At 45.0% G+C, this 23166-nt stretch overlaps 1 protein-coding gene across 4 annotated transcripts in view; it reads left to right on the top strand.

Annotated features, from left to right (window-relative positions):
* LLGL2 (LLGL2, scribble cell polarity complex component) overlaps window positions 1–23166 on the top strand; it is a 45126-nt gene that overhangs the window by 18745 nt on the left and 3215 nt on the right. For 3 of the 4 annotated variants that reach the window (XM_019542557.1, XM_019542555.1, XM_019542556.1), the window contains exons 3-23: window positions 997–1094; window positions 3578–3659; window positions 5129–5244; window positions 5830–5988; window positions 6976–7138; window positions 7313–7445; window positions 8407–8461; window positions 9557–9711; window positions 14301–14518; window positions 14989–15056; window positions 16091–16244; window positions 16392–16496; window positions 16922–17214; window positions 17498–17645; window positions 18319–18469; window positions 18923–19039; window positions 19431–19597; window positions 20834–21098; window positions 21570–21723; window positions 22465–22502; window positions 22918–22965. In XM_019542557.1, coding sequence (XP_019398102.1) covers window positions 997–1094; window positions 3578–3659; window positions 5129–5244; window positions 5830–5988; window positions 6976–7138; window positions 7313–7445; window positions 8407–8461; window positions 9557–9711; window positions 14301–14518; window positions 14989–15056; window positions 16091–16244; window positions 16392–16496; window positions 16922–17214; window positions 17498–17645; window positions 18319–18469; window positions 18923–19039; window positions 19431–19597; window positions 20834–21098; window positions 21570–21723; window positions 22465–22502; window positions 22918–22965 — 2887 coding nt within the window. Of the gene's footprint in view, window positions 1–996; window positions 1095–3577; window positions 3660–5128; window positions 5245–5829; window positions 5989–6975; window positions 7139–7312; window positions 7446–8406; window positions 8462–9556; window positions 9712–12017; window positions 12853–14300; window positions 14519–14988; window positions 15057–16090; window positions 16245–16391; window positions 16497–16921; window positions 17215–17497; window positions 17646–18318; window positions 18470–18922; window positions 19040–19430; window positions 19598–20833; window positions 21099–21569; window positions 21724–22464; window positions 22503–22917; window positions 22966–23166 lie in introns of those variants that run through there. The other variant, XM_019542558.1, reaches the window with a different exon arrangement.

Raw genomic sequence — 23166 nt, forward strand, 5'->3', positions numbered from 1 at the left:
CCAACCCCCCAAGTTGAAGACCAACAAGTGACTACAGGAACTTCAGAGTATTCTGAGCTGTTTTTTCAAACCACTCTGCTCATGCCCTGGTTGCAGACTGCACTATTAAGACTGGTTACCATGTAAACGCTCTTTATAGGTGAGATGCATTCAGTAACCTTACTGAAGATCATGTGGCTAGATAGTAAACATTAGCCACGCTAAATTTTTTGTTCTTGGCATGTATTTTATTACATGGGAGTCGAAAGCTAAATGAGCTGCTGTTTGTGCTGTTCTTCCTAGATATAATGGTTGACATCTGCTTGTGAGTCCTCTTGAGACAGGCTGATATGGCTTGATAGGCTCCTAAATAGCAATAAAATCTGCTGTGCCTGTGCCACATCTGGGAATTGGTAACCAAGTCTACTAGGTTTCCCTGCTGCCTGTGTAGCAAATCTGGTCATGTTCCTTCGACAGTACAGCTAGTCCACTATGGGCATTTCCCATAAGGTTGCTGTACAAGAGGATCTTAAGCAGGCTGGTTTATTCCAAGGCCAAATTCTTTGAAAATACAGTTGTCATTGCCACCCAGTTTTAAGCAGGAACTTCAGAGGGGTTCAGCATATGATTTGTGACGTTAGCAAATGCATCTCACAGGAAGTAGTGATGCTGAGAGGGTTGGCTGTGTGCAGTGTGGAGAGTCTAAGGACTCTGCATATAGGAAGTTTGTAAAGCTTGGAAAGTCCAATTAGGTCCTTGATTTGCAGTGTCGCTTTGCCCTTTTTTTGTTCAGCCTCTGCATATCTGTGCTGAATAGCAAGGGGATCTTGGTGAGCAGGTTTGATGGAGCAAAGCTGAGCTAAGAGAGTTTAGTCTGACCATCTTCTGGTTTAAAATACTGTTCTTTAAAAAAGGCTGCGTTTCATACTATCAAGTGAGATCTGATTTTTAGCATCTGGTCACATCTCGTATACATGACCGTGAAACATTCTTAATCATGTTTTCTTTTTCTAACAGACTGTAGAGCATGGATTTCCCCACCAGCCCAGTGCATTGGGGTACAGCTCTTCCCTCCATCTTATGGCCATTGGGACACGATCAGGAGCCATCAAACTGTATCCTTTTTAAAGATTTGAGCCAGACTTCCTTGCAGCATCAGGTTATGTTCTGTCTGAAGTAAAAAGTAGCATTTGCTTCAGAAATGGGTAAGGTATATGGAACAAGCTATGTTTTTAAAAGATGTTCTTATGTACATCTGTAGTCACATAAGACATTTGTATGGAAGTGCTAAAGAGCTGTAGCAACCAAATTTCTTTTAGCAAGAAATACCTTGGAGTTGAATGGAACTGAACCATGAGAGGTTTGCAAAACCAGCTTTTTCTCTCTTGCAAATACCCAATCGGTACTGTGCAAGGTGGAGTATTATTTCTGAACAGTATCTTGATAAAGCCAAGTTCTTGCCCTTTATACTACTGAGTCCAGAGCACCTGAACATTTGTTTTTCAAAAGGTGCTGAAAGATTAGAAAGCGTGACAGAAAATTTATCGTGCATCTCAGTTTGTCAGAAACCTGTTGGTTTACAACTGCCTAGAACACTGGAATGGCAGGGTTTCTTGAATAAAATTTGGTCCGGTGGCCTTTTAAAATACAGACGTTATCTGTCTACACAGTGAAGTAAGTATGTATTAGATGTTAGCATGGGGAGCTGGTGCAGATAGCTTGTTTTATAAGCACACTAATTTCCCCTTGCAGACAAGTCCTTAGCTATGCTCAATTCACCGTCTTGTCTACCCCTCTACTGAAGGCCAGAGTGCATTGTCATCCCACAAATAGAGAAACCAGTTGTCGACGCCAACCTCACGATGTGTATGCTTGCACCCAACCAGGAGCTGAAAAATTCCCTGGTTTCAGGGTCAACGTGGCTATCCTCTCATTTTTGCCAGCATCTGAGTCTTTGGTTACAAAACAGAAAGTGGGTTCTTGCCAGTTGTGAGGGGTACCATAACTGCTGTAGCCCATGATTCAGATTAGCCACGTATTTTGGTCATACGCACTTAACAGCACAGATTAGCTGGCTGAGTTTTTTTTTTCCTTTTGCTAGCAGATGAGCGAGCGCTGGAAACTGGAATTGGTGCAGCTTTGGAGGGAAGGGGTAAAATTTGGTCCTGGATTAACCCATTTCTTTTCTAGTGTATTTCATAATGATACTCTATGCTGTCTAAAATTATTGGTTTGCACTCCTTAGTTAAATCTTGGAAATCACGGAATGGAGGATCAGCTCGCTTATGCTCAGTCTCAGCCTTTGCAGTTATCCCCTTTTCCCCCACTCCCATGCCTTTGAACATGTGCCCCTATTGCAATGTGTAGCTGAGAGGGTACACCCAATCCTTGGATGTGTATAACTAAGAATAAAGAGGTGGTACTGCCAGTGCATGTACTAGTGAGAGCTAGTTAGTGAGAGCATTGCTGAGTCCTGGTGTCTGGTTCTGGTGTTAACACTTTGGAAAGACTGACAAATTTGAAAGGAGTCAGAACAGAGCTAAAACTAATTTGTGATCTGGAAACTACTTCATTGTGAGGCTGAAGTGTGATTTAAATAGTCCAAAATACCTCTGTCCCTCTCCTTACACAAGAAGGAATGGGTTCTAATTGTTAGAAGCTAAGACTGGACAAATGCAGACTAGAAATAAGGAGCAAAACTGTTAAGTGTGGGTAACTATGTGCCTCAGTAAATTGTTGCAACATGTGGTGACTCCAACTGAAGTCTGATCAGGACTGTATATACAGCAAAATGTTAAGCTGCAGTTCAAGCAGAAGTTGTGGGCTTAATGCAGAAATGATTAGGTGAGGCTCTTGACCCCGTTACGTGAGGTCAGACTGAATTTCAGTGGTCCTTTTGGCCTCAGTCTAATCCCTCCTATCATAAATTGCAAGGCTGTCTAAATAGCCTAGTGTGAGGAAAGGTGCCTCTTCAAAAGTACTGCATTAGAAGGTTGATGTTTAACCTATAAATGTGTTCAGTCTCCTGAGCTAACATTCAACCTGGACCCAACAGTCCTTATGTATAGGATCAGAAATAAAATGGCTTGGCAAGAGTTTCGTATATCCACCCTGGTAGCACATGCACGGACACAGAGGCTTTGAGAGGCGATTCCTATGGAACGAGGCCAACTGCGCATGTAGGGAAGGAGGAGTCTTGCTCCATCCCAGAAAGGAAAAGTTGGAGCTGTTCATGCTCACTTAATCATTTCCAGCACTATTTGTGTTCAGTGAGGCTGAGCTCTGCATGCAGGCGTTAGCCATCTGTCTCCTGGTTACAAATTAGTTAAGCGGGGATTGTAGTGTCTGGGAAACCACTAAACATGTTTGAGGAAAAAATGGGGTCGAAGCACCTTTTTTCTGCTTATGCCTGAAGTGCCAGTTAAGCCTCCTGCGCAGGCTTCCTGCAGCTGCCTGCACGTGCACGGATTCAAAAAGCCTGCATGAGCAGTGCTCCCGCTTGGTTTCTAACTCATGGTTTTTCCATCTCATTTGCTAGCAAACTGCTAATCAAATGATTCTGGTCATGGCTACTCTCAATCCTTAACCAGCTTCTCAGATATGGAGCCCCTGGAGTGGAATTCATGGGCTTACATGAAGAAAATAACACAGTTTTGCAGATGCACTTTATACCAGGCCAGGTGAGTGGAATTTGCATTTCTCCAAGAGGCAAGTAAGCTACTTTTGAAAACCTGTTCAGTTTGAAACATACTGGAGTAGCTGACCTCTCCACGAAACCTGGACAACTAGAAGCTGTAGCTCTATATAATGACTGCCCTAGTACTACCTGGTCTGTGACAGGCTTCTTCTTTCTAGTCCATCATGTTTTATAAATTATATCTGTTGTTGTGAAGACTTTAAAATTCACATCTGTCAGGTCTCTTGATCTTGGCCAGCTTCTGGCCATAGTGGCAGCAAGATTAAGATAATAGCTGTTGCTGCCAAAGACCATCTGAAGAGACTTTCCATATTGCAGTCTGCCTCCCTGAAGTGGGATCAATCAATTTTTAACTCTGCAGAACATGGAGCACCATCTTCAGCTGTTGTTCAGTAAGTTCCCTCCTTCCCCAGCTCAAAATGGCCTGGCTAATGTAGCCATTTCTAGGCTTCCTTCCTTTTCCTCTCTCACAGTACGGCTCTTCCACTAAATGTGGGAAAGTAAAATTTCTCCAGTGCTTGGTGACTTTAACCCAGAGGTTGGTGATGTTTTTTGGGTTAGAGTGCCAAAAACACCCACATCCTTGACTTGTAAGGTGTTGGTGCTGGTGCTGGTGTTGGTGTAGCTGCATGTGCCAAGCAAAATGCCTCCACAGGATAACCTGTCAGAGATTGCTGACCCCTGCTCTAATCGCTTCCTACCCTGACTGGCTGAGTGTATTGATCAGTCATTTTACAGCCTTCTATCCTGAATCTGCCAGTTTGGAGGCATCACTGTTGTATTAGAGGGAGTTAACTCTCTGGCTAGATTTGGATGGCAGTTAAAACTAAGTGGTGTTAGCTGGAATGGAATACCCATGGGGAGTGTTGTACCAGGTGTGGCTTTGGCAGACAAAATGCTTGGATTTGAATGGGCAGCTGGCAGGGTTGGGCTCATAAAGGGCTTCTGACACAGCCCTTCAGAATGAAGTTGGACATGAAGAATGCAAGATGAATGGGATAGTAGAATACTTCGGCAACTCCCAACGCAGGGGTGTGGAGAGGGGGTGTGTTCCAGCAAACTATGAGGAATGGAAATATAGTGTGCTTAGTCGCAGCATAGCTTTGAAACAGGTTGCATGACCTAGTCCTGCCTGCCTGAAAGTGCTATGGGTATAGCATCTTTTAGGGGTCTTAAGCCTTTCCACCCTGCATGCTGGCATATCAGATACAGAAGCCAGGCTGCTAGGGCTTTTAAGCCTGAAGGCCACTGTGCTGTAGTTCAAAGGTTCCAAACTGTTTAGAGTCAGTGGAGCTCTGCCCTAACTTGGCTGAATATCTCACTGCCATAAATAACTGGCTGGGCCCTGAATCTGCCTTGGCTGAAATTAGCTGCTGAGCAGCAGTGATTTATTGCTAGATGTATTGTGCTGTATTTAAATAGGATACTTTCTTTGTGATTGCCTGTCCTTAGTGCCAGCTGGTGACGCTCCTAGATGATAACAGTCTGCACCTCTGGAGCCTGAAGCAGCGCAGTGGGACATCTGAGCTGCAAGAGGAACAACGCTTCACACTGCGAGGGCCCCCTGGGTAACGTGCTAGCATTGGCTTTATAAGCTGGTTTTGGGGTGGGTAGGAAGGAGGGGCAAGAAATGACTTTGGCCACCTGGTCCATGTCCAGCATTTACCAGTTTAAAGGTTCAACTTTTTTTTTTTTAAAAATTTAATTGAGTTAAATCTCTGTACATTTTTATAAGCCAGGTTTAAATGGATCAATTTGTTTTGGCTTATTCCTGTTTAATGAACTTTGAGTTTTCTTGTAAGGATTTGAATTGTTGACTGCATCCTCTTAAAATATGCTAATGGTTCCAGGTTGGGCAACTTATTTCCAGCATTTTTGGGTAGCAAGGTCGGTTGTTTTGTCACTTATGCATCGAGCTTTCTGTTTATGTTTGCATATAGGAGCCTTTTGGCAACTTTTATATTGAAGCTGGGATTCTTCAAAAAATCCTGGCTTGAAGCTCCATTCTCCCAGCAAAGTACTTACCAAAGCTGTTGTAAATGATTAATGATGAAGCAGGTGCCAGCTCTCTCTCACTCAGGGCTCTTTGGAGTTGGCTCAACTCTGGCGGCTCGTCTTTGATAGTTTTTAATTGAATCTTCCTCCATCCATAGGTCTTCTCCAAGTGCTACCCAGATCACTGTTGTCCTTCCACATTCTTCTCGGGAAGTTTTGTACCTTGGTACAGAAAGTGGTAACATCTTTGTGGTGGAGCTCCCCTCCTTCAGAGTGTTGGAGGACAGGACCATCAGCTCTGAGGCAGTGCTGCAGCGGTAAGCAAATGGCTATACTGACCAATAGGATTTTTCCACCTACAATTGGGAGTCTAGCGTGGCGTATTTAAAAAAATTCCTATTTTAGCTTGTGCATTAGAGCCTACGTTGAAATTTGCAGCATGCTTCAGTTGGATGCTGCTGAAGAAAATCTTCCTGCTTGACTGTCATGAAAGTGAATTAGTCTTGTCTTTAATCGGCCTGCATCAGACAAACAGTTGATAGCTTCTGTTCAGGAATAGCCCAAGTCTGCCACAATATAGGTGGCATGGAAGTGTGGCGGCTTGTCTGTAAAAACTCTTGTCGTTCTGAAAGTGCTCGCTCTCATGATTGTGGATATTACTTAACAACAAATAAATTCATTTTCGAGACTGTACTAATTTAGCCCATGTGTATGTGTAGGCAGTGGGCAAAATTTGCTAGCCTTCTTTATCTACTGAAACTTTAAATCAGCAGGACTACTAAAATGAGATACTTTAGGAAAATTTTGTCTTGTCTTTTTTTCAGTCTCCATTATTAACTTCTGACCAGGGAGTCTCAGTAAAAAAAAAAAAAAAAAATCATTGGTTTTTATGGAATGTAGTGCTTCCAGAACTGGCCTCATACTTGGGCAGCTGGCCTACGGGCTTGTCAGGTTCAGCTCATGGATCTGTGCTGCTACTTCCTCTTCCTTACTCTGGCAGAGGGACTGGACATGATGCAGCTCTTTTCTCCTTGCTCTTGGGGGCCTGTAGGAGACTGTTATACACCTCAGACTTCTTTCTGATCACAGGACTAGGTGTCTTTAGGCTTGGCAGTCCTAAAATCACTCTGCTTGATACCCCAGAAGATTCTCTGCTGTCTGAAGGATGCTTGGAGAGTTGCAGTACTTGCTCTCATCATGTTTGAACATTTTTTCACTTTCCTTTGGCTCTTTCTCATACCTGTGCTGTGGGCTTGCAGTTTTGCTCAACTGCACTACAAATCAACTTTCTCTGCTTCCGCTAGGGTGCCAGAGGATTACTCTAACAGACGGCCGTGTGAATTGGTGGAAGCCATACAGGAGCATCCTAGAAACCCTAACCAGATTCTGATCGGGTACAGTCGGGGACTCATTATCCTCTGGGACCTGCAGAGTAACAAAGCAACACACCACTTCTTGGGCAGTCAGGTATGAATTCAGGCTGAAATCCATTGGAATAGGGGAGGGGAAATGGCCTCTCTCAAGAGGTCTCTCTAGGTGAGCAGATCCAGGGAGAGCCTGTCTACTTGTTTCATTAAGATATTGGTTCTGGAGGGGTTAACAGTTCTCTGGAGTTCAGTAGTTCTGTCTCTTCCTTCCTAGCAATTGGAGAACGTCTTTTGGCAAAGAGACGGTCGTCAATTCATTAGCTGCCATTATGATGGAAGTTACGCCCAGTGGCCAGTATCCAATGACAACAGGCAGCCTGAACCCCTGGAAAGTAAAGTGCCTTATGGTCAGTATGCAACTATGGAAGTATGTGCATGTGCTTCCCTTTACTGAGGCATGGGCTGGCTTTTGTTTTAACGATCTTAAGCTCATTTTGAGCCCTTGAAAGGTCTTCTGAATGCAGGTCTCCCTGGTAGGTACTTGCAGTGTTTCACTACAGAGTTTTTTCTCCTTGGTGGACCATAAACCCTTAAACTATTCAAATAGAGATGACACTGGATTTTGAAGGTTGTTGAAATAAATATCTACTTTTCAGTCTGTACTGAACACAGAGGAAAAAGTCTGGGCACCAAAAGCCTGTCTTCTTAAGAAAGATGTTAATGATTTTTAGCTTTAGTACTTGCTGTGATTCAGATGTCCACTTCTACGGCAGGTTTCCCTTGACTACTTCTTCTGTAACTGATGAATTCACTGAATTCCTTTCAAGATCTTTTGGTTTTGAGCACTGAAGAAGAAGTAGTACTTCCCATTAGCTGAAACTCTGAAGGGAATGTCCTCTTCCTTCTGCTGTTAGAAAAGGTATATTGGTCTAACCTTGGTTTGCAAAACTCAGTGTTGCTTTTTGATTAACGAGAATGTATTGATGGAAATGTGGAGGCATTTCTGGGGCTAAGATGACTCCTACTGCAGTTTTTGTAGCCTCTGGTAGCCAGATATGCTCAATGGTACTTTCATCAGCAATGAATTCAGAACTTCCATTTGAGCACCAGCCCCGTTTGCACTGAGTGGTATTCTTGGATTGCTGGAAATGGCACTTTCTAGGGGAAGTGCAGTGTTTGTCGCAACTCAGCTGAGTGAGGTGGAATTGCTTCACATGCTGTAACTACTGTGGCCATAATCAGTGTGATTTTTATGAACAGTGCCAACTACAGAACAATAATTGAAACAGGCCTTCAATTTCCAGTTGTTTTAACCTATTTCCACACTTCAAGATAAACCTTTCACTTGTGGTAACTTTCTCATCCTAGGTCCCTTCCCTTGCAAGGCCATTTCCAAGATTTACTGGCAGGTGACAAAAAATGGGTAGGTTCTGGGTTGTTCATCTCCTGTGCATGGTGGGTGGGAGAAATCCTTGGGACACAAGTTACTGTGATCTGTTGCTGGCAATGCTCACCTCACACAGGCAGCTTATTTAGAATAACACTAGATAGAAGTTTTCTTGCTGCCATATTAATTCAGCTCATTAGGGTGAAGTTGCATGTTATGCTTAAGCCATACTAAGAGCACTTTAAAATATGAGCATCTGCCTGTTAAAGCTCCATAGCTCACGCTAAGTGTCCCCTGAGCATCTCAGTTATGTCACATCAGGTGAGGGTTAACTGGGCCATGCTACCTAGCTCCCAGTAGACTACTTTCAGTACGTCCCATGGAGATGAAATGAGCAATTTGCAGCCCTCCAGCATCCCAGGATGTACCACATCCAGTATTCTGCCTCTGCCCTACTGGTAGAGCATAGGTGTAGTGTTTCCTAGCCATGCCCCTATTCTAGCAGGAAGTAAGAGCTGTGAAGGCAAAAAACGGTACTAACCCGTAACGTGTGAACTCTAAAATTGCTTAGCATTCCACAGATTTCATAGAACCATAAAAAAAGTAGGGCTGGAAGGGACCCTGAGAGGTCATCTAGTCCAACCCCATGCCTGACATGGGATCATTCCCATCTAAACCATCCCATACAAATCCATTGTCCTACCTAATTGGGCCAAGGGTGGGCAAAATGGCAGATCTGGCCAGTGGCCAGACTCCGTTTCTCAGCAGCCCCTGCCTGCGTTGCTGCAGCCAGTTTCCATGGAGACTCCAGGAGCAGGGAACCCATGACAGTACTGGCCCAGGGTTTCCATAGAGACAGGCCCACGCAGTGCTGGGAGTGTGTGGGTGTGGCTAGGTGGGGAGCTGCTCTGGGGCTGAGGCTGGGATTTTGTGGCAGTGACCGTGTGGTCCAGAGCTGGGGCCTGGCTGGGTGGGGAGCTGCTGTCATGAATCTGGTCTGTAGGCTGGACTTTGCCTGCCCCTGTATTAGACAAACTGAATGATTGAAGTGTAATGTGTAACTTCAACTTGGGCTCAAACTATTTCGTTGTAAACCTATGGAGTAAACTCAACTCCGTCTGTCTTTTTAAGGCTTCCGTACGTCATATTCCAAGGAGGGATGCCCCGAGCTAGCTATGGTGATCGGCACAGCATCTCTGTTATCCATGGCAGCCAACAGATTGCCTTTGACTTCACGTCACGGGTGATAGACTTCTTTGTCATCTCTAATGCAGATCCTGCTGCAGGTATGTGCCAAGAGGGACTTCAACCCTTGAAGGGTTGAAATTTGCTTTTTACGTAAAAACTCTGTGTATAACGAAATAGCAACCTAAATGGAGATGAAAGAATGTTTTATTGAGTTTAATTGTTCAGGCACTTGCAAATGTATGAAAGATGCCTTTGTAGATTAATGTGGAATGCTGGTGGCAGTGAGTCAGCTACAAACTTCACATATACCCACTAAAATTAAACTGCTTGTCTTAATGTACTAACTAGGAATATAAACACTCAAGTTATTCATGCTGGCTCATGAAACTGAGAGGCTGGATATTGGGCATAACAAAGCAACAAGATTCACTTTTGAATATTGGTTTTAAGCCCAGCACATCAAAGGGGGCTATAATTAAAAGAAACAATCTCACTGGGTGTGAGTGGCATTCTTTAATTACTGTCTGTGGATTTATGACATGAAGCTCCAAGTGGTATATGAATAAAGGGTGAGTTTGGAATGAAGGTCAGTGTGGAGTGGCATTTAATTTATTCTATGGCCAACGTGAATGTTTACATTTTTAATAACTGTAGAAGCAACTCGGTACTATTGCTTACTCAGCCCCATTCACACATGTGTATCTGCTTCTATTCCTGCTTCCAGTATTGGGCTTTGCTTGTTCTCACAACCTCTTCAGTTACTTCCTTTTACCTGTTTCTCAGTTGTTAGGGAACCTGCTCAACTGTGGCTTCCAGCACATCTGCCCTCTAGGTTTTTTCTGGTGATCTGACTTTTAAGATGGCTGTCCACTTGGTTATTTCAAGCTGGAGAAGCATACATCCGTAGTGATAGAGTAATAAGTAGGGATCTGGGTTTCCTGTTTCCCATGGAAAAACGGAGTAAACTACAGATTTTACCTTTTTACCAGAGGCAAATGTGGATTTCTAATTTTACCAGAGATACCCATGGATTTTGCGGTTTTGTGATGAGCCCTCTGCAGGCTGGCAGAATACCAGCCTGCAGGGGGATGGGAGGGAGTGGGAGGAGAGCAGTCAGGAAGGGGACACTATATGCATGTATATGACCCCAGGCAGCTTGGAGAGCAGCTCCCGCAGGTAAGTTAGGGGGGAGGGGATTGAGGCCCCCATAGGGAGGGAGTTGGGCAGGACTGGGGTTGCTGCCCAGCTGGGCAGGGGGGAGCAGGAAGCGGCCATAGTCAGCTCCTGCCGGGGGTGGGGGGGTGCGCATTCCTGTGCGACTGCTGTTCTTCGCAGCACCAGGTTGCACATGCTGGGCTGTGGAGGCCCCAGGGAAGGGCAGCAGGGTAGGAGCCTGAGCCTGATGCAGGCAGCATGTAGCCCTGCGCCCCACACACAGATCTGCAGGGCACAGGTCCCCCTTGCCACCCAGGAGTGTGCACTGTGGTGGGGATCTGACCTCGCCCCTGCCCAAACCTGCAGCAGGCAGGCAGAAGCAGGGTGGGATGGAAGCCAGGTTCTGCTCCATTGCAGCAGCTCCTGCCAGGGGCAGGGGGCTGCAGACCCAGTCCATGGCCCCATAGCCCTGGCAGATGGAGGTCACTTCCAGCAGGGCTGGGGGAGCAGGAGCTGTGGGTGGGGAGGCATGGAGCATCAGCAGGGCTGTGGGGAGTGAGGGGCAGGAACAGGGCTGAGGGGTTGTGGAGGGGAGGAGTGAAGGGCACCAGCAAGGCTGGTGGGCCTGTGGGTGGGGGTGAGGGGCACCAGCAAGGCTGGTGGGCCTGTGGGTGGGGAATGAGGGGCACCAGCAGGGTGGGGCTTTTGTTTTAAGTACAGATTTTTGGGGGGTTTTATCAGAATTTGCAATTATTATTTTTGTTGTTGTTGTTGTTGTTTAAAATCTTTTTTTATTATTATTTTTTTTAATGGGGGGGGGAACCAGGATCCCTGGTAATAACAGTAAATTGCAAACCTTTAGGTGCCCAGAGTGGTTCTTATAGGCAACCATCTATCACATATCCCTAGCTTTCTAGGTTTTTTCAGCTTCTGATTTTATCAGGCTTCAGGTTTTAAATGCATATGCTTCTTGGAGAAATAGACTTCCAGTTCAGGAACCAACCCTGTAGCTGTTGCCCCTTTTCTTCAGAGTGGCTTGAAAAGATTTCTTAACTGCTCTTTACAAAGTGTGACAAACTAACTGAACATTTTCTCAAGCCCATAGACCCTACTTAATAGATCGTGTACTGTAAAAAGGGCTGTGGGGTTTTCCAGGATAGACTAGATCTGAACGTCTGTCTACTCTTCAGACAAACTTTTGGTGTTCTCAGGCACTACAGGGATTACACATGTTTTTGCCTTCTTGCAGATTTTTCCTTCATGGCTGTCTGCTCTGCAATTGTAGATGGGACAAAGGACTTAACTCTGGTTATTTCACCTTTGTCAGGACATTGACCTCAGATGTGAGTCAGCAGTTCCTTTTGGATTGAAGTAATTCCACACTTCAAAAGCTTATTTTTGTATTGCCCAAGAACTAAGTCATCCATTAGACTGTGTTTTTACTGGTTGCAGCAGTAGATGTTAGAGGAAGCTGAAGCTTTGAGTACTTTAGACCAGGAAGTTACTTAGTTAAATGAGGGTTCTGTGGTTGATGAGCTTCCTTGTGGCTGATTGCCTAAGACCGGTGGGTCTGTGTAGCCAGTCTCACCCGCCCTGAAGTGTTACTGACTATAATGGGAGTGGTGAAGTATTAATAGTCTAACAAAGCCACTTAATGCTCACTAGTGTGTTTGTGCATGGCAGCATTGGTGGTAGGAGGTGCTTCTGCCAGTACTTCAATCATGCTGTGGACATTTGCACAAAAAAATGTGTGGGATGACTTCGTGCCTTTTCTCAGTGGTAGGTGGATAGATTTAGGGAAGACATGCAAAATGATATACTGCAGTTCTTTTCTTCCACTCAGAAAGCTCAAAATGACCTTTGGGTCATGAGCATAGTGTTTGCTGAAGATTAGTGGCTTTTGATTCATGCTTAAGTCTTCCTGCACATGGAGCATGGTCTTGTTAATGCTGTGCCCAGGTTGCAGGGTTCATGATGCTCATACAGGGTCTGTAGATGTATAATGATACACAGGAGATGTAGTTCCTGCCCCACACAGCTTACCTGAATTGGGTAATAATTACAAATAAAGCTTACTTTTCTTATCTCTTGTGTGTTCTGTCTGTCTGTATGGAGGAACTGGGACACAGAAGTGACTAACCTGGGTTCTACCTCGGGTCCCATGGACAGAGCTAGAAATAAAAGCTGGCTTCTCCATCTCTTAGTCTAGGGTAATGCAGGGAAATAATTTGCCTAAAGTGAGTCCCAATATATAATGTGAATCTTCTAGGATTTGTTTGTGATGAGGGAGGGGATATGGCTAGAAAGCAAAAGGAGAGGACCAGGAAAGGACCTAATGCTGGGAGATTAACTCAGATGGAGTCCTACAGAGGTTTGGCAGATGAAAGCAATGTGGTGCTCCTGACAGGGACAGTCCCAACCTGAGTGTGGATTGTTGCATGTTGACACATTCATTTTTTAAAAAGATTCAAAAACTCTATTAATACTTTGTGTAGAGTTCACCTTTAGTTGTTCAGTCAGTTGTGCCTTGGCTACCTTTTACATGTCGATGCAAAGCCCTGCCTTACAGCAGGCTGCACACTTCAGAAGTTATAGTGGTTTTGGCAGCCGTCGGTCTTAACTTCTTGATTCCATGTGCCAAATCTCAGCCATAAGGCTGTGTTAACAGGATGTATAGCTGTTGCGTATATTATTATGCACTCTCTTCAAAGAAAGTCCAGATGGCTTGAAGCAGGCTAAAAGCAGGGAAGGCTCAGATGGAGGAGAGCTAAAATGTTAAACACTTGTCGTTTCCAAGCAAGGCAGCATTTTGCATAACCCACAGCATTACTGCTTTTAAGCGGCTTAGGCTGATGGATTGAGGTCCTAGTACAGTACTAAATCAGGTCAATGCTGCATTGTATGCCTACCCATCCATCCCAGCCATGGTTACTTAGCAGCACATCAAAGGCCTTTTTTGCCGTTACCCTCCAGCAGAATGGAAAGGAGTTAAACCAGAGCTTTGTCCTATGTGGCTGGTGACTGTGTATGTCTACGTGAGATCATATAGTGCAGAGTCTCGGTAACTGAGCTATCTCAGGTAGATTTAATCTAGCAGCAGTAGCCTCTAGCTCTGCATAGCTGTATTGCTTTTTAGTAACGCAACTAGTTTATTTAGAACTGCACGACATCCATTTCTTGAACAAATCTGGTTTCAATTTTGGCTGAACCTGTGAGGGCTACCTCTTAACTAAGGCTTTAGCACATTCACTGCAAGTCATATTTGAACGTCTTAGCCAGAAACTCATGGTATTAAGTTTTAAGCAAGCAATGTCAGCCCAGTGTTTTGTATAGCTATTCACTGACGCATGTTTATGCAGAGAAGCTCCAGGGGGTGTCTTTTAAAATACAGGTCCTGCAGGAAGACTCTTTCTGTTGTTCAAACCCTGCATAACCTTTTTTTTTTGTGATCCAAGTACTTGGAGACATTAAAGCTCTGGTTAAAAGCCAATGAAAAACTAGCTTAACATCTCAATGAATCTTGTTTCCACAGAGTTTGATGACCCCTCTGCAATGGTGGTGCTAGTCGAAGAGGAGCTCGTGGTAATAGACCTAAAGGCTCCAGGCTGGCCAGCAGTCCATCCCCCATACCTGGCATCTCTCCACTGTTCAGCCATCACCTGTTCGCACCACATTTCCAATATTCCACTGAAGCTGTGGGAGAGGATCATCAGTGCTGGGAGCAAGCAGAACTCTCACTACTCAAATATGGTATGGCAGCTATAACCTTGTACACTTGCATGCATTGGAGAACAGCATCATGCACTTGTGTGCATGTGTAAGTCAGCCCTGCTGGTGGCAGGATGCCAGCTGAGATGGGCCTTCTTCCTGCCTGTTGACAGTAACCATTTGGAACTCTAAATCTTGCAATGTTCTCCAGGCTTCATCGGTTTTTAGTAACATCTCGGGAAGTTTCTAGATGTCAGTTCTAACAAGAAAGCTGCTTCTAACCCAGAAGCTTTCTTAAAGAGGAAATCTGGGTTGAAGAGCTACTAGCAGAAAACTACAGTTGAGATTTGGACCTAGCACATTTGTCATAATCCAAACAAAGGCTATAATAGTATAAAAAGTACAGATGCACTTTCGGGGAAGGTCAGGCTTTTCTGCTCTCCCTCTTGATTGTATGGTCTGTTCACATTTGCTGTATGGAAAGTCATGGTGTTGCTTTAACTTCTTTTTAGCTATGGCCAATTGATGGTGGCACCAATTTGGCTCCAGATCCTCCCCAGAGGGACCTGCTTCTTACAGGGTAGGTTACTGTAATTGATAGAAATCAAGTAACTTCCCCCGTATACTCTTCCCTTACTGGAAACAAGTTTCTTGTCATGGGGATGCAAAAAGTTAATTGGATTCTGGAGTTGTTGTCTCTTTGGGGGAGGAGGGGAAGAAAAGGTCATTACTTTAGTTTTGAACCTGACTTTTAAAGCTATGACTAATAATACTGATGTTGGAGCAGACAAGTTGTAACTCGTGCAGTAGGATGTCATCTTGTTTGATTGTTCCAAGAAATTAGTGACTCTTCCTAAGACATAGCAATAAAGACAAGTGATGTCAGTGCAGAGCAATGTGTATGTCAAGGTTTGTCCTCCTCGTGCCTGTGCAAATGAGGAAGAATTTGCAGCATTGCATTGTTTAAGACTGATGTAGCTGAGAGTACAGTTTGGACCTATAACATCTAATCCTGTCAGCTTTGGGGGAACTACCATCAGAGTTAGAATGAGGATGCTCATCTGTCCATAGACAACCGTGTCTGCTTGTCTGTACTGCTCTTTCAAATGGAGTAGCAAGGCAAGGCACCTTCTAAACACCTTGTTGGTGGGCTCCTATAGATTTTTGCTGTTCCTGGATGCAGATGGTTTGTAGAAAGTCTGCTGGATAGAACAAGCATTGGCAAAGCTCTGGGCCAAGAACTGGAGTAGCCAGAGGCTACATGTGTGGTGTAATGTTTGGGGGGAGGGTTGCAAACTTAAAGCCGTGTTCCTTCCCTTTGCATGGCTCTGTAACGTGTTTAAATTCTGTGTTGGGCATCAGGCCTCGAAGCTCAGTGGGGTACATACTAGTCCAAGAAAGTGTCCCTTTTGCACCTCTAAATTGCTCAGGGGTTTGTAGAAGGACCTGTTTCACTGTTGGATATAGCAAGTATTTTCTGTCCTTAAAGATCCAGTTACCAATCAGAATGTTGAGGTGCTGCTTCCTCTTTCTTCCTGGTCCCTCTTCTTTGATTTGTTGTGAATGGATACAAGCCATAGGCATGACATGCTGTTTGCAATCCTTTCCCATCAGGCATGAGGATGGCACTGTGAGGTTTTGGGATGCTTCAGGCGTTTGTTTGCACCTCCTTTATAAGCTGAGCACAGTGAGAGTGTTCCTCACAGATGTAGATCCCAATGACAATATGAACCCACTGGGTGAAGATGAGTGGCCACCGCTGCGTAAGGTAAGAAGGCGAAATCTGCTCAGATTAAACAACCTGAGTTTGGAGTGTTTTGAGGTGCTGGTGCAGTTAAGTTGGAAACTGCAAGGGGCTGGTGCTGTAGAGACCAGTTTGTGTTAATCTAGTCTCTTTATTTTTTTCCTTTACTAGGTTGGTTCTTTTGATCCTTATAGCGATGACCCCAGGCTTGGGATCCAGAAGATTTATCTGTGTAAATATAGCGGGTACTTGGCCGTAGCTGGTACAGCAGGGCAGGTACTGGAACTATGTAAAACAAGTTTCTGGTGGAGGGTTCATTTGGATGTTTTGGAGGCTTAGATATAATGCAAGGTAGAAATGTACTTGGGTTTGGAATCTGGTGGTTTTCCTCTGTGGGTTAGGCTTTATCCTCTTGGTCAACTGATCTAGTATCTGGGGAGCAGCAAATGTGTTAGGATGACTTGACCTAGAGTAACCAAATTTAGTAGCACAGGTTCTACCTACTAACATAATTTAAGTGAGGGAGGGTGGCAAGAGGGGGAGGAGGGATAACATTATCACTGAAACTTTGTCCTATGGTTGGTGATTGGTCAATTAAGTAAGGAAGGCATATTCCAGCTCTAAAGAGAGAGGAGAAATCTGTAGCTTTGAGTAACTGAGTTGGCAAAGCCAACATTAGAAATGTGTCCTTATCCCCTTAGGTGCTGTTGATGGAACTGAATGATGAAGCAGCAGAGCATGTGGTGGATTATGCTGAAGCAGACCTACTGCAGGACCAAGAGGGCTATAGGTGGAAAGGTCATGAGAGACTAAAGGCCCGAGATGGGTCTGTCCGATTTGAACCTGGTTTCCAACCATTTATTTTGGTCCAGTGTCAGCCACCAGCTGTAGTCACATCACTGGCCCTTCACTCTGAATGGAAGCTCGTGGCTTGTGGTACAAGCCATGGCTTTGGGCTCTTTGACCACCAGCAGAAACGGCTAGTCTTTGTCAAGTAAGTCCTTCTTGGTGTAATAGGGTACTTCCTAGGAATAGAACTGCCTCTCTAGCTCTCCAGGCAGTTGAATTTACGTGTTGGTACTTTCATGTTTTCTGGGGAGCAGCCGGTACAGGGGAAAGGCCCTGATTTAAACTTGGAATGAATGCACCATGTTGTCTGCTTGAGCACCTTCCTTCTGTGCTTGGACATCAGTTTACATAATTCAGTTTTATATAGCAACGGTGTCAGCCTGGCAGAATAACTAACTGAACAAGTGTGGCAATTGCTCTCATCTTAGATGTACGTTGCATCCCAGTGACCAGCTGGCCTTGGAAGGCCCTCTGTCACGTGTGAAATCCTTGAAGAAGTCCCTCCGGCAGTCATTCAGACGGATTCGTAGAAGCAGGGTGTCCAGCAGGAAGCGACGAGCCGGTAATATAGCAGAGGTGAGGTGATGCCCTTTTGGATACTTGGAGTACCAGCAAAGAATAGGGTGTTATCATTTGTATATCATTCTGATCTTGGTATAGTCCTGACTAGACTCCACAAGGCTATGCAGTTATTTGTAACCTTCAGTCCACCTGTTATACCAAACACTAATGGGTACAATGGGCAGCAGTATTTTTGCTGCTTCTGATATTGGTACCATTTGAGTGAAACACCACCTCACTAATTTCATGTTTTAAGGTGTCTCTGGCAAAACCCAGTCTAGGTAGTTGAGTCTGATACAAAACACAGTATTGGTAAATGCAGGAGTTTCTTCCTTCTCTTGCTTGCTTCTGCCAATGCATTCTCTCCTTCCTCCCCCACCTTGTAAAGAGGTGCTGGGGATGTGGAGATGTTGGCTTTTCTCAAAGTTAAATCTTCTTCCCCAAAGGAAGCTTGCCCTCTGTTTCTGTAATGACTTCATGAGAGCCAAGAGCATTCCAGGCGTAACTTTTTGTTATGTGCTTAGTCAGTATTGGGGAAATGTAGAGATGCTTCATCTGAGGGGCTAAAAACTGAGTCATCTTTATATTGGATTCAAGCAAACAGGATTTGTTAGCCAGGAGACACAGGGCTCATAGAGGAGATATGCTACATCTGAGATCCTCCAAAACTTGTTGTTTCTTTGTGAAGGTGCAAGAGGCCAATGCCAAGTTTGACCAGGCTGCATTGCAGGAGATGGAGCTGGCTCCAGTCCAGCGGAAGATAGAAGCACGATCTGCAGAAGACTCGTTCACTGGCTTTGTGCGCACCTTGTACTTTGCTGACACTTTCTTGAGAGACAGTGAGTAGAATGAGCAGTGCTTGTCATTCAGATGCAACTTTTAACCCTACCTGAAAAAGAGTGCAGTAGGCCAGGGATACCCAGCACTTCCCTTATTGTGCTTCATGCAGTGCTGAAACCTTTCCAGAATGCAGGTCCATCAGTTGGTCAAGATAAAAGTAGAAGCCCATCTTCCTATGAAGCTTGTGTAGATGCAGCTACCTCTACCTTAAGTACTGAGTTCCCTGTCTGCTTAGTGGCCCCCATGAGGAACAGGATACAGTTCTCCTTAATCTTTATAGAGAAAGCATCTGATCCCAAGCTGACGCTGTACTTGAATTTCCCTCTGGTGTGAGCATACACATAGCGAAAAGCAGACAAGTGGGCAGATGTAGAGCTGACATAGTATGTTACAGAATGCAGCTTTTAGTTCTTGGAGATGCATCGCACTTAGGGCCTTTACTCTTGTTTTAGGTTCCCGCCACTGCCCTTCCTTGTGGGCAGGCACCAATGGAGGCACAGTCTATGCATTCTCTCTGCGTGTTCCTCCAGCAGAGCGGAGGATGGATGAGCCTGTGAGGGCGGAGCAGGGTGAGTGTTGCTTGCTCATGGAAACGCATGGAGCTGTTCTAATGGGATTCAGGGGGCAACTAATAAGCTGCTAAAATGCAAAGCTACTGGCTGTAAATAAAGAACAAGAAGACCTGGAAACATACTTAAAGTTGTTGGTGCTAGGGGCTGGGGTTATATTTTGACAAGCTAGCTAAGAAATTGACTCCACTGTTTTCTGAACCATCTTAGTTGCAGTTCCCATTAGGTTGCTGGTGAAGATGGAATCCACGTTCTCTGTCAACAAGCCGTGTGTGCAAGCCCATCAAATGTGGCTTGTTTGGAGATGTGGGCCCCCTTTGTGCATGCTGTGCTTGCCTGCATCTTGCTAGCTGGTAATCCCACATGCTGTCTTCTCATTTTGTCCATCTAGCCAAGGAAATTCAGCTGATGCACAGGGCTCCTATTGTGGGGATACTTGTCCTAGACGGGCGCAGCGCTCCTCTCCCAGAGCCACTAGAAGTAGCCCATGACCTCTCAAAGAGCCCAGATATGCAAGGCAGCCACCAACTTCTTGTGGTCTCTGAAGAGCAGCTGAAGGTAAACACATGACCCACATGCAGTTCTTGTATGGCACCGCCTCCTTTATGGAAGGCATTAACCAGTGAGGGGGATTTGATAAGTCTTCAGGTACCTGAAGGGTGATTTATAGAGAGGATGGAGATGGGCTCTCCTTTAGCTGTAGAGGAGCCAGGACAAGGAGCAGTGACCTCAGGCTTCATCAGAGGCAGTTTTAGGTTGGAGATTCATTGTCAGAAAGGTGCTCTTAAAGTGGTCAAGCGTTGGAACAGGCTACCTAGAGAGGTTGTGGAATCTCCGTTCCCTGGAAACTTTTAAGAGCAGGATGCACAAACACTTGGCTGGGAAAGTTAAATTGGGAAGGATCTGGGCTTGAGCTGGGGGCTGGACTAGATGACCTTGTGAGGTCCCTCTAGCTCTACTTCTCCTACAATCTTATTACTTGGGGGCAGATTATTTTGGTAGTACCTAGGAACATCAGTTGAGTGTACAGATGAGTGAAGGTAACAGTCTGTCCTCCACCAAGCTGACAGATTTGGTGTCAGTTCACAGCTGGGAGATGAACAGACAAATGGAAGTGGGAGTTCAGCATGAAAATGCAGATGGAGAATGCAGGAGTCTTTTCTATATTGGTTTAGAGCTCTGCGGCTAATTTTAGCAGCTGTCATTAGGAAACGCGTTTAATTCTGCAGATAAAAAGTGGCAATGGGGTGGTTCAAAAGGAGACAGCTGGGCCTGCTGATCCTCAAGCAGTTTGAAAATTCCTCTCTGGAGCTAAAATCATTGTTTGATGCTCCACAAAAGGAGAGTGGGCTCCAAGGATAACTTATGGTTGACCCTGCTTGGCACTTTAAAGTGGTAAAGGTCAGTAGCCAGCTTCAGTGCAGTTTTTCCCTATATTCTGTGATTGTGTAGGAAGGAGGGTGAGAGACCAGGATATCTGCTTAAATGGGTCTGTGACTTGAGGTCTTAATTTGCTTCCAGTAAAGTCAGTGGTGAAACTCCTGTCGCAACCACTGGGAAATGGAGCAGGCTCTGAAATTTGGGATCGTCCCTGGCTGCATTTGTGCTTGCTCTGGGTCTCATTTGAAGCAGGAAGGCAAACTTGGACTCTGATTTCACTGCTGTTTCCTGATGGGCAAAGATGTGCTGTGAATAAATGCATTGTACAAGCCAGAGGGAACAGCCCTGGCCTAGGTTGGGGTTGTTGGCATTTCCTGGGAAAAAGTATATCGTGTGATTTGTTTCTACCGGCAGGTATTCACACTGCCCAAGGTGAGCTCCAAATTGAAGCTCAAGCTGACGGCCCTGGAAGGCTGTAGGGTACGAAAGATGGCAGTCGCTAACTTTGGCAGCTGCCAAACTGATGACTATAGTGAAAACAACCTGACCGTCCTGACTAACCTTGGAGACATTCAGATCATCTCTCTGCCCTTCCTCAAGTTACAGACACGCTACCCCTGCATCCGCAAGGAGGATGTCAGCGGCATTGCCTCCTGCGTCTTCACTAAGTATGGCCAAGGTATTGGCACAGTCATTGAAGGCCTGCCTCTTGTGTCCTCCTGACATTTGTTCCATTGTTTTTTAAAATGAGTTTGGGTTGTAGGGTTCAGCTTCTGTAACAGTACCACTGCACAGAGCATGGGTGCATCAGTCTATCCATTCAACTTCAGCAGTCATCAGTCACCAACTTACCAAGCAGCAGGGAACTGGCTCCATTTTGGTCTGTAATTTTTCTTAGATGCCTTCATGAGATCTCTTTTTTTTTTTTTTTTTATCTTCATGTCATGCAACACTGCAACATTGTTGGTCCGTTAGACAAGGGTATTGCTATTCTCCAAAGCCCTACTGCTTTGGACTAGCCAAATCCAGAAAAACACCTCTTATTTGGGAGTAGAGGACATCTAAATCTTCTGTTCCTTTTTAGGTCTTGAACACATTCTTGCTCATGAATTCAGTCCCCAGCAAATGCCCTTTTGCTCCTCCCCTGCAGGTTTCTATCTGATCTCACCATCAGAGTTTGAGAGGTTCTCTCTTTCTACCAAATGGTTGGTTGAGCCCCGGTGCATCATTGATGCTCCAGAAATTACAAGCAACAATCACTTGCATAACACCTCTGGCATGGAGCATACTGGAAGAAGATCCAGGTGAGCCCCAGCTGTAAAGCTTTGGGTGGCTGTGTCATGCCATTCTCTTTCCCTGCTTTAGTCTCACTGAAGTCAAAAGTTGAATACACTATACTAACTTGTTTCATTTGGGGTGAGCTATGCTATGCTGCAGTCTAAGTTGTTTTTTTTTTGTAGGCTGGCTTCTTCTCCAAGTGCTCTCTCTTGAGATGAAGTAGTACAGAGTCCTTGCCTCTCCAAAAAAAAAAAAAAAAAAAAAAGGGCCAGTTGGGACTGTTGAAGTCTGTTAATGTCACTTCCAAGCAGATTAGCACAAGGTAGCATAACTTTCTCTGACCTTTTGCCTACTGGCTGCAGTGCACAGGGAATATGTAATGAAGGGTCGGATCGGTCTGGTCTCTTCACACTAGGCACCTTGAATCAGTCTTAAAATCTATAAACACTCTTGCTGATGGCACATCATATCTTTCCTACTACCAATCAAGTAATCCCCTTATGAGTGTGGTGTTAGACTGTATTAGTTTGCACCCTTTTACTTTATTGATGTACCGTAGTATATCAGGCAAACTGGATTGTTGCTTTGTAATCTGACCCTTCGTGGTCTGTAATCGTAGACCTTTCTTGGAAGCGATGGTGAATTGTTCTCCAGAACAATAGGGAAGTTGTCCAGGAGCCAGAACCCCCATGTCCCCAGCATCCCATGTCCTGTACTTGCTCTGCAAGCACCTCTTCATTAGCACATACTTTGTTCTTCTTTCTTAGGGAGCTGGGCAGGAGTTCTGGTGACACTGGAGAAGATGGTAAGCAGAACATAAGTACACTTAATTTAACAGAGTGATATGTAAATATTTTAAAGCTTCTGCTACCATTTCCCTCACTGAAAAAACAGTGATGGGTTTGGTGGTGGAGGGACGAGAGGAGATATGAAGATGAATTGGATGTGGATTTTCCGTGGTCATATCAAAGTCTAACACTCGAGATGATCTGGGCACGCAGCTTTGCGTGTTAAAATATCTTATCATTTACAGTCTGGAGATGGAAATGAAGCACAATCTGTGCTGGGAGGAAAGGGCTGAGGGAGGTGCTAGAAAGTTCTCACTGGACTTTAATACAATATTAAATCTGTTTCTTGTAGACTGTTTTGCAGTGGCCATCATCATTGTGCAAGTGTTTATTGACAAACAGCTGTATGTAAACTTTTTTTCTTCCTTTCAGAGAGGAAGTCAGGGAGGCTGATGGAACATGCCTTACTAAATGATGAAAGTGAGTGTGATCAGCTATTCCAGCTGGCGGGACAGGTGTACATTTGGGTGGGAGCAACGTGTGGTCTTCTCTAGAGTAGGAATGAAGGGTTGTACTCAGAGGGTGGTGGTGGACGGGTCATACTCGACCTGGGGGGAAGTGGGCAGCGGAGTCCCCCAGGGCTCGGTCCTGGGGCCTGCACTGTTCAATTTCTTCATCAGC

The sequence above is a fragment of the Crocodylus porosus genome, unplaced genomic scaffold (genome assembly GCF_001723895.1).
Source record: "Crocodylus porosus isolate Cpor-Errol unplaced genomic scaffold, CroPor_comp1, whole genome shotgun sequence".
Lineage (NCBI taxonomy): Eukaryota > Metazoa > Chordata > Crocodylia > Crocodylidae > Crocodylus > Crocodylus porosus.